Raw genomic sequence first — 16,017 nt, forward strand, 5'->3', positions numbered from 1 at the left:
CGCCGCCGCCGGCGTAGCAGGGCCCCAGGGGGGACTCGCCGAGCCCGGAAGGGCCCGGGACGTCCCGTGACCGGACGCAGCCTTGGCGTATGGCCCGCCTCTGCCGCCGCCGCCGGCTTAGCAGGGCCCCAGGGGGGACACGCCGAGCCCGGAAGGGCCCGCGACGTCCCGTGACCGGACGCAGCCTTGGCATCCGGCCCGCCTCTGCCGCCGCCTCCGGCTTAGCAGGTATGCCCAGTTATTTTCACAATAATCATTTCCATGAACTTTTTGGAGTCCTCATATAAGTGGGCGGTTTCTTTCATGAAACTAATGAGTTTACATCCTTAGCTTAGACATTTTTTATATTTATAAACTCCATTGTCAGCTCCCTACACAAATTACCTATAGAGCCTTTTCCCAGGGCAGCTGGCTTCTAATGACTCCCTGGCATGTCTCTCCTAAAATACTAATTGGTGAGGTTTAGAATTTTTATTCCCAATTTTCATAAATGTGGCTGCATGCTCCCTCACTATCACATGCAAAAGGTGACGTTGGGACTGAAAACTGCAATCACCCAGAGCGGTGCTATGCCCTGGGATCCTGACACCTGACTTGGCTCAGAGCCTCTTCCCACAGCCTCAATAGACCTGCATCCTGTGACTACACAGTTGGCCATGTGAGCGCGCTGCAGACCCACGGAGCTGCAGGCTGATCTGTCTGGGAGAGGGAAGTTTTTCTGTTTTGTTTTGTTTTTCCTTTTATGAGGTGCATGTGCTCATACATGCATGTAAATTGCATGCATGCGTGCACGTGCACACACACACACACACACACACAGATAGATAAAGGAGAGAAATCACGTTTCAGAAGGGTTGGCCAAGCTGCAATCCCTCCTTCATTCTCCTCTTGGGATTTAGCATATGCACGCACACCCACCCAGTGTGTTCTTCAAATCTCCAGAAGAGGGAAGATCAAAGGACACAGTCTTGGCTAGGATCCTGTACCAGGGACACCTCTTGATGAGCTAGCGGCAGTGGCGGCACAGGAGGGAGCGATCGTGGTCTTCTCATGTCACCTGATAAGCTCTAGTGTTTGTCAGGCAGGGAGAGATAAACTGCAGCCTGCATGGGCAGAGGGCTCTCTGGAGCCTACGTTTAATAAGAAGTGGGAAGGGGCTTCTGTGGGGCAGCCTGGATAACCTGAGCTAGAGGTACACATGGGGGCACCTGCCTCAGGGGAAACCTAGAGAAGCTGTGAGGATGAAGTCTACCCCAAACCTGCCCTGCCTAGCTCAGCATGGCCAGCTCCCCTGCCTGGAGGAGGAACAGAGTGAGGGAAGGCCTAGCTCAGTGAGCCCATCCAGGGTGCACGTGCCTATAGGAACCTATGAGGACATTCACATCACACCAGTGACATCACAGGCCAGTCCTCCAGAGAAAAGGAGGAGCTAAACTCCTGCTCTGTCACCCCAGGAGCCCAGCACCCTGAGTAGGGACATGCCTGCCCCTGCCCTGCCTGACTCTGCCTGGGGCACCAGGATCCTCTGCTGTGCTGCCCTTTGTCTCCTGGGAGCAGGTGAGTCCTGAGCACAGAGGAGGTGTCCTCTGAGTCCACAGGCTTTGGTTGCTGCTGAATATCACAATTTGTGAGCTGGAAGTTCAGCTTCTGTGTGTTTCCTCCACAGATTCAGTGGATGTTGGAGTCACCCAGACCCCAAGATACCTAATCAGAGAAAAGAAGGGACAGGCCACTCTGAAATGCTATCCCATTTCAGGACACAAGAGTATATACTGGTACCAGAAGGCTCTAGACCAGGGCCCCCAGTTCCTTGTTTCATATTATGAAAAGACAGAATACAGTAAAGGCATCATCACTGATCGATTCTTGGCTGAGCAGTTCAGTGACTACCACTCTGAAATGAACATGAGCTCCTTGGAGCTGGGGGACTCCGCCGTGTACCTCTGTGCTAGCAGTGTAGACACAGCCCTACAGAGCTACTGGCTTTTTGTACCCAAACCTTCCTGTTCCAGCTGAGGATGTGGTAGGGAGAGGGGAGGTGCTGCCACACAGCCTTAGCAAGCCAGGGTGTCAGTTCATTTCTAACACTTTTTACCCTGCTGGACTCAGCCAGGACACAACAGAACAGTCTGTCTCCAAATCCAGCTGACTTGTCACATCTCTGCCAGCACCTGCCAATTCCTAGCAAGGGACGGGATGTCCCTCTGGGTGGTAGAGTATATGGATATATTGTGCTATTTAATGCAAGGATAGACAGCTGTCTATCCATTTTATAGATGAGGACAATCTCATAGTCTATTTTATAGACTGGAAACAGCTCATGGGCTTACCCAGTATTTTTATTTAATGGCCTCAAACCACGAAATCTACCTTTCCATGCCTTTGTAATCAAAGTTCTCCTAGAATACAAGTGTTTCCTTTGCCTTTGTCACTAAGATGTAGCAAACCATATCTCTTCATTTCCAGAGCAGTTGTGAAGCAGTGGGAACTGCAGAAAACTGCAGAGGCAGAGCGGCACTCTGGGGGAATAGTAGAACAGTGACAGAAAGGTGATTCCCAGAAAGTGTGATGAGAGCAGTGCATGTTCACCTGTGTGCTGCTGTCAGATAAGGAATGTTTCTTTGTTTCGATTTTTTACACAAGTATAGGCTATTGGAAGAATAAAAACTGTTTTTAGAAATGTGCTATCTACAGAATCTGGAAAATGTAGTTTTAAGGTTTCTAGCCTCTGCAGTAAGACAAATTATATTGGAGGACATTAATCAGTTCACAATCATTACTATACCCAGCTACACAGCACAGAATGGAATGTGAAAAATAAAGTTGGAATATTTCATTGTCTCATTTATGGAAATCGATTGCAATTCAGTTGAGGTAGTTTTATTGTTGTTCATTTGTTAATTTATCTAACAGGTATTTGAGGGATGGCTAATATATTAAAAATTTTCTTGGGGGCTAGCCAGTGGAGTGGTGGTTAAGGTGCTGGACTCCCATGTGACTGACCATGGTTTGAGTTCCAGACCTGGAGCTTGAAAATCAAGCTGGAAGCATGAGAAGAGTGAAGGATAAGGGATTATGGCATAGCCATTTCTTCTTGGGGGTGATTTCTCACTTTCCCTCTCTGTGTCTCTCTCCAGAGAACCCATGTGCCTCAAAAAAAAAATCTAAAAAAGAAAATAATTTTTTCCTTGGTATGTGGGGAAGGGAGATTGATATTTTAAAAGCACACAACTTGTCCTTGAGAAGTCTGAAGTCTGGGGCCAGTTGGTGGCACTGTGGTACTGCAACAAGACCCACATGGCAGCCATTGGGTTTGTCCCAGAACCCCGCTGAGCCAGTGTGATTGTGTATGCTGATGATCACAGTCAGCTGAGATGGGATGGATCATGGTGTGGAGACCCTTTGAAGATGCTTGTCTCTCTTTATCATTTTGAAAAGTCTAGATTCTGGTAATAAAAGGTATTATATTACCAGAACATTTGTGTATTAATAACTACCCAGTTACGATGTATGAAAACCAGTTAAATGGACCTGTTTCCTGACAGGCAATGATGACATTCTCAGAAAGGTTGAAGGGAAAGCAGTCTAATCAAGGGTCTGTGTTCAAAGGGAGGACAGGGTTAAGGAAGCCAAGAGTAGGTGGATGACCAGGATTGAAGGAACCAGGCACAGTGGGAAGACAATGCACCTCATGAGCCTGAGAAAGAAAGGAGAGGTGCTTCATTACTTGAGCTAATGGGAGGTATGGAGAGGTTGACCAAAGGGAGGAACTCAATCAGGTAGAAAGGGGAGGCCCGAATGCTCTGGAATCTCTTTTCTATCTCTCAATCTTCAGCTGTTTTTTTCCATTAGAGACCCACCTGAAAGCCTGAATATTGGCCTCTATGGACGTCAGGCTCCTAGAGCACAGCGCAATGCAGGGAGACCAGGGACTGGATGGTGGAGGGTGGGGCACGCTCGAATAACCAGCACAGCATAACCGAATTATGAGGTCACCATGTATGGGTTCTCTTGCATGCTTATTGGTTAAAACAGACTGCTTTAATACTACTCTTGTTGTATGAACAATTTCCTGATTTATTGATCCTTTTTTTTCTAGGCCATATACTTAAACATACTATTTCAATTAATTTCTTCAAACTTTATGTAGTAGAAAGATTTGCCAATATGTGTACAGTTACAGAAAAAAAAAAAGATGGTTAGAGAGTTTAGATGATTTTCTAAAGGAGGTGTGGCTAGGGAGTACAGAACTGGGGTTCACAAACAGGACACACTGACTTTTGACCCATGCTTTAAATCCAACTGCCTGTGCATTTAGGTAAAGGGAAATGTCCTTAAAATTGAAGCATCGACACAAATGTCACTTTCAGATACAAGGGTATGATACAGATAACTTCCAGTACTCCTTTCACCTGAGAGGCTTGATGCTGGAAAAAGAGAAGTCTGGAGACATAGGGTCGTTAGTTGGGCTGACCCTGTGGGCTCATGACTTGAAAAATATTGGGTTGAGTTGAGTTTGCTCATTTGTAAACAGAAGCCAATAATATGTGTCTTGCAGAGATTTTATATAGGCAAATAAAATAAAGAGACATAGTCTAGGTCCAAGAAATCTTAGTTCTTTAGTAAGTGACATATCTCTAATTTAGCACAATTATTTATAATGCGCGGTTCTCGTACCAAAGGCTGACATGGATTACTTTTCCTGGACTAAATGTGTTGTAGACACAGAATCATCTGAAATGCAAACACAGTGTCTCATATTTCATCATGTGAAATTAACACGAAGAGTTGCCTCTTAAAAGAATATGAAAGTGTTTTCCATCGTAGCACTTCCTGTTTGATATTAAATCTGATATGCCAAAAAGGATGGGCACTCCCAGAGCATTATGACTTCAGAGGAACTGGAGATCACACCACAGAGCTGGTGGAGGAACGAATAGTTTCAGTTGAAGAGAGACCACCATAGAGGAGCATCTGGTGCTTTCTGTCACCTCCCCATGGCCCACATCTGATTTCAGCCTCAGCTGTGGTGCGCAGTTATGTGCAAGGCCACACTCATCTCCTGTTGATCCTGTCTTCTCAGGTTTATGTAAAGGTCTCCGTGTTTTCTGCCCTAGAGCCTTCTTGAAATTGCATGAGCCCACGTGGCCTGCACACAGAGAGCCAGGGCTGCAGGTGTGCTAATGCCGCTGATGCTGCAGCTCCAGCCTCAGTCCGACAATTTGAATCCACACCTGTGTGCTTCCCTGGAGTTCCTGAGGAGTTCTATCTCCTGTTGCCCAAACACTAACTCAATATTGCACCTTTATCTAGGTTTTCTTCTTCCCTATTTCATTCTCCCTTACTCCTTAGCTCCTGTACTCCTGTTCCCTGCGATCACTTCCCAAATAAACTACTTGCACCCAAGTCCCCCATCTCAGATTTTGCCTTCAGGGAGACCTACAGTGTCATGTGATAGAATGAAGTGGCCATCTGAAGACCTTTGCCTTTGGGATAGATGGCCACTTTTCTTTTATTCTTACTTGCACTCATTCACTCAAAAAGTTCTTAAAATGACAGATATAAAAGAGGCTTTTCCAAGCTGATTCTGAATTATTTTTAATTCCCAGCAGACTCAAATGGCTCTCTGCTCCCTTCAAGATCTGAATCTATTGTAACTGAATAGACAGAGGTTTGTTTACAAATTAGAATCTGCCTCAGCTCTTCTAACCATTCATAACTTTTTCTGTTCTTCCACAAATATTTCATGAATGTGGACCAGAGGAGACCCAGGTTTTGTGTTGCATGAAACTAATAACATTTTAAGGAATTATTTGAAAAAGAGAATTCAGAATCTCTCTCTCTTGGAAAAAGCGCGTGAAAGTGCAAAGGCCTGAAGCTACACTTTACAGACTTCATGGCAAACCCACCTTTCGCTAAACCCACCTTTCGCTACTTACCATGTGAGCACTGTTCTGGGTCCCTGGGTAACAGCGCCGAAACCAGACAGAACTTTGAGATTGGTGTCCATTTTGAACAAAAGCAAAGTTACAATTCAGTAGTAATTTAAAAAGTATTGCAAAGGAGATATTCCTGTCAGATGTTTATTTCCAAAAATGATTCAGATGATTGTCAATAACAGTAAAGCTATTTGTTGGTCAGACATTATTCTGAGAATGCTTTACCGAGCTCTGGGCTTCATGTTTCCTACTCTTTAGAATTGGCTCCTATTCTGTGTGTTTTTTGGCCTCCCAGGGCCAGGTAAGTTCAGGGTTTAGATGGGAAAGTCATTCCTGGGTTTATCAAACCCCAGCCACAGGCCTTTCCATGTGGTGAACACTGACCTGCTCCTTGCCTCTCCCTCTAAATGTGTGTCCTTTTCACAGGAGCGTGACTACCTACCAAGACTACAGGAAGACATGTGGTCACAGAATGGGTGGCTCAAGCTGAAGTCTGACCGATGTATGAAATAACAATATATATTGTTACTGGTGAGGTGTCAATTGGAAGCATCGTTCATTTACAGCTCAATGAATCCATCAATGAATATAAAACTTTCAGAGTGGAGATAGAACTTTCCCCTGTGACCTTGTTGGCACCAGATACATGTACTTCTGATGAATATCTCTCATCATCCACATTCCTAATGAGCTTGTCTTTTTTATTTTTCCTACAGAAAGGACAGTAGTGGGAATTTAGGATGTTCAGTCCTCTATGACTTCATCTGAAGCAAGTGGGAGAACACAGAGGCCTGAATTTGAAGGGCAGGTCTCCTATCTGATAAATTGATGTGACCCAGTTAGGAAAAATTTCCAAGTCTAATAATACTGACCTGAAACTTTTAAACCTGCCTGGATACAAGGTGACTCTTTTAACAGGTAATTACTGAAGGATGACATCTAATTATCCGGAGTTTAGATAAAAGGAAAAATTGGTAAATAAACATATGGAAAGGTGCATGTTTTAGAGAGAAGTAATGAAAAGTACCAGGACCACCATGAGAATATTCCCTAGCCTACAGAAATATAAGAAAAATTAAAGTGGCATGCTAATAAATTATTGTATATTAATAAAAATAAAATATGCATAGAGGAACAAACAGTACTGTTGAAATCAGGGAAGGAGTACCTTTATTTACAAGATGTCTTTTTAAAACAGACTCTAAATTCTCTCATTCTGAGCAATAGCATGTATATGGACTATGACTTATTATGTATAATGCATTGTTCTTTTTTTTTTTTTGAGAAGTTTTCGCTATAGGATGTGTGCGCTCGCCAGACAGACAGAGAGAGACAGAGAGATAGAAAGTGAGAAATCACCCCCCACGGGGGATGGTCATGCCGCAATCCCTTCTCCTCCATTCTCCTCTCGGGATCTTGGGCACGTACGCACATGTGTCCGGCGTGAGTTTTAAGCCCCAGGTCGACTACATGGGAGTCCAGCAACATAGCCATTACGCTAACTGCTGGTCCCAATATAATGCATTGTTCTTGTGTGTAAAGGAAGAGGCGTGGCCATTAGTTCTATAGCTCAAGCAGTTGCAGAGGCAGTGGCATCATTGTGTCACTGAGATGCCAGGTTCTGTTTCCTCAAAGCAGGATTGGAAAAGACAAGGCTGTTCCTTGGGCCCAAAATGGGCAGCAGGCTCTGCTTCTGTATGGCCCTTCATGTCCTGTGGGCAGGTGAGTACCAAGACCTCACGACAAGCCTTTACCTCGGGGAGACATCATCAGATTGTGTCACTCTCTATTTCAGGATCCATGGATGCTAGAATCACCCAGAGCCCAAGACACAAGGTCACAATGGTGGGAAAGACTGTGACTCTGAGGTGCCAACAGACATACAAACATGACTACATGTACTGGTACCGACAAGACCTGGGACATGGGCTGAGGCTGATCCATTACTCATATGATGTCAATGACACTCAGAAAGGAGACATCCCTGATGGGTACAGCGTTTCTAGATCAAACACAGAGGATTTCCCCCTCACTCTGGAGTCGCCCACCCGCTCCCAGACATCTGTGTACTTCTGTGCTAGCAGTTACACCACAGTGCTGCACGGCTGCCTCTTCCCTGCACACAAAGTGTCACTGGAAAGACCTAGGTTTCCCAGTGCTCAGATGTCCTGGACACACACTGGGAAGTCCTAGGCTCCATGGGAGTCACACAGCACCTGTCAGACTGGGGCAATTAGGGCATGGGTGACATGACCTCAGTGCTGATGTTCATTTCTTGACCAGTGCCAGCCTAAATAAATGACAAGTGTCATCTCAATAGCCTTAACTTGTTAGGGATCCCTTCTGAAGCTATCTCCACTTATAGAAAGGAAAATGCCCCTGTAGTTGAGTTTCATGATGATTCTTTGGATAATCTGAAAGCTACCATGTTCTTCTCTCCCCTATAGGCTTCAGTGATATCCTCACTTCCCATTTACCAACCCTCTACTACCCTTCAGCTTATGATCATAGACCTTCAGTGATATGGTTCTGTTTCTGGTTGCTTTCATTCCTTGGAGCAGTTGCCCTACCAGGTCCTGGTTCATGTGCCCTCTGTCTGTCTCTTCATCATCAGATTGCACCCCATTTCCCCTGGCTCTCCCTTATAGTCACAATCTATATGTGCCATGTCATTTTCCACTCTAAAGACTTTTTTCCTCCCCATGTGTTTATTCTACCTTGAATGTTTCTAGATCTCTATTTCATTTCTCACATTAAAATATGTCAGGTACAGTTGACTTTTTATTTTTATCTTTTTGCCAGAGTGTACATGTTCTCACCAAAGAGACATAAAGAGATGAGAGAGAAAGAAATCACTCCCTTGGGGCACAGTCACACTGCAACCCATTCTCCTTCACCTTTCCGTTTTTCCAGGAACTTGGGCACACATGTACAAGTGACTGGCTGTTTCCTAAGCCACACGTTCCAGGCCTTGCATCACATGATCAGTCATGTGGGAACTAGCAGTTTTAATCACCTTGACAAAGGCTGGATTTCTTCTTCTTCTTCTTCTTCTTCTTCTTCTTCTTCTTCTTCTTCTTCTTCTTCCTCCTCCTCCTCCTCCTCCTTCTCCTCCTCCTCCTCCTCCTCCTTCTTCTTCTTCTTTTCAATTACCAGAGGGCATGTGCATTTGTGAGAGAGAGGGGTAGACAGACAAACCAACCCCCAGTGGGGTATGGTAATGACACAGTGCCTTCTCTTCCCTCCATCTTGTTGGGATTTGGGACATACACACATATATCCCTAATGTGTTTTTCAAGCTGATATGGCTGGAATTTGAACTGTGATCCACCATGTGAGATCATCTTCCCTTAACTACTAGGTCATGGGGTCAGCTGGTACATTTATTCTTGATTGTGAAAAGCATAAATTAAATGTTACCAAAAGGAATTAAGGAAAACATTTAAAGGATGTATTTGAGTGGGAAGGTTTTCTTTCTTTTTTTTTATGAACTGTAGTTCCAAAAGAACATAAGCTATAAAGAACAATATGTATAATTTTAGTTTTATAATTTTAAATTGAGCAGTTGTTCATCAGAAGACACTGTAAAAAAGGAAGCATTCAGCTCTGGACTGGGAAAATGCATAAGGGTGCATCCAAAGGATGGATCAGTGTGGCAGAGCATGTTCAGGCTCACTGACACCCAGGGCTCCTCTGTGGCCCCCCAGCCTCACATGTAGTTAGAGGGTTGAGAACATAGGTGAAGTTCTGAGTAATGGGGTGCAGTAAAATGAGTGGAAATCAATTTTAAGCTTTGCCCTTAAAACTATCTCTGGCACTGTGATGGGGTCTCCACGCATAGTCACATTTTGCAAGATTGGCTGGAAGGGTTCGTGGCATATGGCACAGTTGTACTCAGCTCTAAGATTGAGGAAGAGTCAGTAAATATTCAGCAGTGCATCTAGGGCAGTCCACGGGCAGGATTCCTTTCTTCCTTCCAATAGAGGTCCCACAGAGCTCACTCTAGCCCCCAAAGCAAAAATTCAGCAACAGATGTCTCCTGATGGAGCACATTGAAGACCCAGTGCCCAGAAGACTTTACCAGAGGCTAATCATGTTGGCACCCACTGCCTAGGAAGTGCCTCAAATCCAGACCCCCAGGAACTCTGGCACTCGGCTTTATAGTGTTTGCACTAAAAGTCTAGGCATTGTGAGCACCTTTCTCAGTTAGGAAACAAGAACTGCTTATCACCTTAGCTCCCAGACACCAGGAAAGGCCAGAAAAGCAGGGTTTTCTGAGCAAGAGCAAGTGTGCTGCGTCAACTCTCTTCTGCATGGACAGCCTTCTACTCTCTTTGCCATGCCTTGATGAACCAGGGAGCTACACATTACAGATTGTGTCATTGTACCATGGTGGAGCTCTGCTTGTTGGGTCCTAATTTGGTGAATGGCACTGAAGAAGGCTGCTCATGCCACAGTGGGCTTCTGGTGAGTATGACAATGCCATATGCTACAAACCCTTCCAGCCAATCTCACAAAACATGAATATAGGTGAGGATCTCACCAAAGTGCCACAGATATATTTAAGGGCTTAGCTTAAAATTGACTTCCACCATTTGTTGGTATTTTTCAGGGATAAAAATTTTCTTCCCCTTTTAGGTAGGATGTCAAACCTCGCATTGTGACATTGGTGGTCTGGAGGGGCCGGCATCATGAGGATTGAGGAAAGCAAAGAGAAAACTGGGCACTGGCTTTCACGGAAAATGAAACCTTCTGCCTCTGTACCCAGAGTATTATTATTATTTTAATTTGCCAGAGGGTGCATGCACTGCTGGAATGAGAGAGAATGAAAAAGTGAGAAAGCACTCCTCATGGGGCACAGCCACACCACAATCCTTTCTCCTCCATCTCTACCTCCCTTTGGGATTTTGCACACACACAAGCATGTGCTGCATGTGTCCCTAAAGTTACTGAGTCTAGGACTCAGTCTGATGTTTGGTCATGTAGGGTCCAGTTGTCCCAACCATCAGGCCATGGACTGGCACAGGATTAATCCTACACTGTAAGATTGGAGCCCATCAGCTAGTTCAGTGTGCTTCAGTGATAAATACTCCAGCTTGCACATTGAATAAGCTCATGTGACTAGGACAATGGAGAACTTCATGAAGCAGAAATGCCCAAAGAGAAAGGCAACACAGAGAGAACAAAGATGTAATTTGTTGCTATCTCAAATTTTAGTTGCTTTTGCCAAATTTAAATAGATTCCTCCAGCAGAGTTAGGATCCACCTGCAGATATCTAGTGGAAACTCCAACACCCTGTGCCCAGGCACCATGAGTGAGGACATTTGTTTGAACTTACACAGGTTATGAATATATAAAACCATCTTCTAGGTATGTTTTATTTTATAGCAGTTGGTTTCTAAAACTGTGGTTCTCAGCACGGGTGAAAGTGACATCACTATGGGAACTGCCATATGGGGAGGAAGGATGTCGCTCGTTCTCGACTCCTGCTCAAAAATGCTGATCTGGTGATCCTTCGACTCTGTCCTGACCTACCATGGTCACCAGGCTCCTCTGCTGGGTGGCCCTCTGCCTCCTGGGGTCAGGTGAGTCCTCAGAACACTCAGCAGATTTGCTGTGTGTTTGTGTATGTGCATGCGTGTGGTGTATGTGGTACGTGTGTTTTGTTGTGCAGGCACGTGTGTCTGTGATGATCACAATTATTATTTTTTCTTTCTGTTTTCCACAGGTGATGCAGATACTGGAGTATCCCAGTCCCCTAAATACAGGATCACAGTGAGGGGACAGAATGTAACTCTTTGGTGTGATCCAATTTCCGGTCATGCTGTCCTTTATTGGTACCGACAGACTCTGGGACAGAGCCCAGAGTATTTGCTTTATTTCCAGAACAATTTCATGTCAGACAATTCTGGTCTGCCCAGCGACCGCTTCTCTGCTGAGAGGGCTGGGGGCTCGTCCTCCACTCTGAGAATCCAGCCCGCAGAGGCGGGGGACTCGGCCCTGTATCTCTGTGCCAGCAGCTTAGCCACAGTGGGGCACTGTCCCCTCCTTCCTGCTCACAAACCCTCCTGTGCTCAGCTCTCCCCACAGTTCTCAGAAGCTCTGGCCAAGGAGCTGCCCTGGTCTTGCCGCATCAAAGGGCAGAAACGCATTTGGGACTTCAAGTGCTCTTCTGATAAGAGGTCAGAAAATAAATAATCTTTGGAATAGAATAAATGACCGCAGTAGTAATAATTTTGGTGTGTGAATTTCTGGGATTCTTTATAAACAGTTCAGGATTCTACAACTGGGATTGAACGCCAGAGCTTCGTTTCAGGGATAGTGATTAAGTTAAAATTTTCTTAGAAGACTATACGTTTCCAGCAAATTTGTAATAAATTCACATTACTGAGTGCCACTACCTCTAACTTACACTAAACCAAGGAGTGAAAAAAAAGGAACAAAGCAATGTTAAAGCTATTTGCACCTATCAGCCTTAAAAGTATAGACTCCTTAGTAAGAATGGCCATCAAAATCAATTTTCAAAATTAAATATCACCCAAAATAAAGCATGTTAACATATGTCTATACATTGCTATTTTATTTGTCTTAAAAACTGTGCAATCAGTCTGGGTTTAATTTATTCCATTCTAGTACAACTTTTCTTAAAATATCAGAAACTTAAGCTTAGAGTGCTTTCATGAAATAAAGCCTCACTAGTATAACAATTTTATTTATTACATAGGATTCCTTGAGATTTTGTTAAGATTTATGAAATCTACACTCCCACAAGAGGTAGATGAGATTTTTAGGTTTGGTTGGCACTCTCTCTCTCTGTAGGTTAGTTTCTTACACTATTAATGGAGTTTCTTGATAAGCCATAAGCGTTCCCTCTTTTTGGTAGGCATTTTTTATATTGTTGGACAATTTAACAATTCATTGCTTGCCTCAAAATAATCATGTTTTCTTCTAAAATGCGTGCATTTTCAACCCATCACACTGGAATTAATTAATTCTTTGCATATGATATGTTAATGGATCAAATGGTAGTTTCCACAGGGTTATTCAGTTGACACACTTCTATTTATTAAAGGACAACACTTTACTCACCACTGTGTGATATCACTTTTGTCATAAATCAGTTACTGTTTTGTGAGAGTCTGTTTTCTTGGAACTCTATTCTGTTACATTGATCTTTTGTCAATTTTTCACTAATAGCCCACTGACTTTTTACTATAACTTTATAATAGTTCTTTTTTATTATAAGGAAATATTTATTTAATTTTATTTCTTACTATTATTTTTAATTTGACCAGAGAGAGACAAGGGGGGGAAGAGAGAGAGACACACACACACAGTGAGAGAGAGAGAGAGTCAGAAAGCAAGCCACCAGGTCTGCGACTGGGACTTGAAATGCTGTTGGCCATGTGTGAGTCCAATGCCTTAACCACCATGTCATCTGCCGGCCCCTATAATAGTTCTTAATATCTGGTAGTCTCATGCTTTAAACTGTTTCCTTTCCTCTTTTTTTTTTTTTTCAATCTCTTTTTTGGTTGGTTCTTGCCATTGGATGTATGTGCTCCCCAGAGAGAGACAGAGAGAGGGAAAGTGGGAAATCACAACCCAGAAGCATGACCATGCTGCTGTCCTTTCTCCATTCTCTTCTCAGGTTTTCGGGCACACACATATGTACTCAGCATGATATTTTTTCTTTTTTTTGGAGAGCTTTTCACTATAAGGTGCGTGTGCACACCAGAAAGACAGAGAGAGACAGAGAGACAGAAAGCAAGAAATCACTCCCCAGGGGGTGATTGTGGTCACCCAGGGGGATGGCCACACCACAATCCCTTCTCCTCCATTCTCCTCTTGGGATCTTGGGCATGCACGCACACATGCCTGGCATAAGTTTAACCCACTGGGTCCGGGACTAGAACCACCATCGACTACATGGGAGTCTAGCAACATAGCCATTACTCTAACTGCTGGTCCCCTCAGCATGATTTTTAAGCTGCTGGGTCTGAGACTTGAGCTGTGATTGGCCATGTGTGAGTCCAGGCCTTAATTACCATGGCACCTGATGACCCCTTGACCCTTCTTTTTATATTAAGAGTTCTTGACCAGTTTTGATTCTTTCATTTTTCACATTATCATGGGACTTCAAAAAGTTCTTGGGTAATTCATATTATGAACAAACTATTCATGGATTTCAAAATTATTTTTACAACAAAATAAACTCAAATAAACTCAAAATAAATTCAATTTTTCCATAAACTTTTTGAAGTCTGCTTATATATTTTAAACTTAGCTTCCAAAATTCTTCAATAAAAATTAATGCCTTTTGAAAATATTTTGCTTTTTGTTTCCAAGTAACTTCAGTACATTACAGAAAAAACTAAGAATATTAAGAGAAAACTAAGAATATTAAAACTAAGAATATTAATATTAATACAGGGAGAAGGATAGCAAGAGAATAGAGAGGCATTAGTGGGACGTAGAAAGATTTTATTACTTGTGTATTATAACATGTATAGTATTCTCAGCTGGACTGATCTGAAAAGTATTTCATGTTGGGTAAATTCTTTATACAAGCTAAATGATATATAGTGATTGTTAAAAAAATGAGAATAAATAATAATCTGAAAAAATGATGAAAAGCTATTTGATGATGATAATGTAGATAGTAATGTCTTTGTCTTGACTGGCATGCATGGTAAAAGAAATGTAATACACTGTAAAGATCTATGTGATTCAATGTAATATGAAAAGATTATAATAAATAAAATTAAATTTAAAAACTAAGAATATTAATAGAATGGTATCTACTGCTTCAAAATGTAAAATATGCAATATCTGGCATCTCATCAAGGATTATTGGCTGCAAAGGAGCAAGAAAATATGATCCTTAATGGTGAGAAAATTATCAATACAAGCCAACCCAGAAATGACAAATTGGCAGAGAAAGATATTAAAGTAGTTATAACTATATCTCATATGTTTGAAGTTTTATAGATATCAAATATATTTGTTCAGGGATATTTGAAAAATTCAGGGAAAAGCACCCATAATCCCACCTGGAAATAATTACAGTTAATCTTTTAATGTGTCTCTTTCCAGTCTCTTTCCTAAATGAATATATAGGTACAAAAAAATGGACTTAGACCATTGACTTAGGCATCGTGTGTGTGTTGTAGGGTGGGGCTAGCATAGTTGTGTAGCTATTTCAATGTATTATGCACACATAATAAACAAAATTTATGTCAAAGTAAAAAAAATACATAAAAAGGTAAAAAAATGAGAAATTTTGAATCAAATTTCTTTTTTAAAATTCATTAATTTATTTAACAAGTATTTATTTAGTGTTGACTATGTACCAGTCACTATTTTCTTTTTCTTTTCTTTATTTATTATCATCATAATCTTGTTTATATTACACTGAATGGCATATAACTTTACAGTGTATTACATTGCTTTTTCAAAAGAGAATGCCATGCATGTCAGTCAATATAGAGACATTAAAATCCCCACTTCATCATTCAATATTTTTCATTGTTTTTCCCGATCATTATTATTATTCCAATTATTTTTTAATCAGTCAATTACTATTTCTCATTTTGCTTGTAAAAAGACTTTACCCATCATGAAATACTTCTCAGACCAATCCAGTTGAGAATACTAACCACGTCATCGTCAATAGGTAATAAGCCATATCTGTGTCCCACTAATGTCATGCCTCTCTATTTGTTCTCTTGCTATCTTTCTCTAGCCTCTTCTCTTCAACCCCCCCCATTCCATACTGTCTTATTCTCATTAAGTGTTTTCACTGCTTTTATGTCCTCCAATATTTCGCTCTCTACCATAGAGTGTGGATAGTCGGTATATATTAAGTGGATACATACAATATCTTTCTTTCATAGCCTGGCTTACTTCACTCAGCGATAGATCCTCCATATCTGACCTCTTTCTATCAAATGCCAGGATCTTGTTGGTTTTTTTTTATGGCTGAGTAGTATTCCATAGAGTATATATACCACACTTTTCCAATCCATTCATCAGTTTGTGGACATTTAGGTTGGTTCCATGTCTTGGCAATTGTGAATA

The 16,017-nt window shown here is 42.4% G+C and overlaps 1 protein-coding gene and 2 gene segments (V, D, J or C); all 3 read left to right on the forward strand.

Annotated features, from left to right (window-relative positions):
• The first annotated feature begins 1,405 nt into the window (after window positions 1–1,405).
• Window positions 1,406–2,016, forward strand: LOC102484565 (T cell receptor beta variable 13-like). The segment is given in 2 exon segments: window positions 1,406–1,557; window positions 1,667–2,016. Coding segments are annotated over 2 exon segments (429 nt in total).
• A 5,505-nt stretch (window positions 2,017–7,521) lies between these two features.
• On the forward strand, window positions 7,522–8,132 carry LOC102484976 (T cell receptor beta variable 10-1-like). The segment is given in 2 exon segments: window positions 7,522–7,661; window positions 7,735–8,132. Coding segments are annotated over 2 exon segments (447 nt in total).
• Window positions 8,133–11,356: 3,224 nt separating this feature from the next.
• Window positions 11,357–16,017, forward strand: part of LOC102485402 (uncharacterized) — a 12,821-nt gene continuing 8,160 nt past the window's right edge. Inside the window, exons 1-2 of the mRNA XM_006145105.2 lie at window positions 11,357–11,525; window positions 11,669–12,122. Of these exons, the coding sequence (XP_006145167.1) occupies window positions 11,477–11,525; window positions 11,669–12,122 (503 nt within the window). The 5' untranslated portion in view covers window positions 11,357–11,476. The remainder of the gene's footprint in view (window positions 11,526–11,668; window positions 12,123–16,017) is intronic.

The sequence above is a fragment of the Tupaia chinensis genome, unplaced genomic scaffold, assembly GCF_000334495.1.
Source record: "Tupaia chinensis unplaced genomic scaffold, TupChi_1.0 Scaffold000140_1, whole genome shotgun sequence".
Lineage (NCBI taxonomy): Eukaryota > Metazoa > Chordata > Mammalia > Scandentia > Tupaiidae > Tupaia > Tupaia belangeri.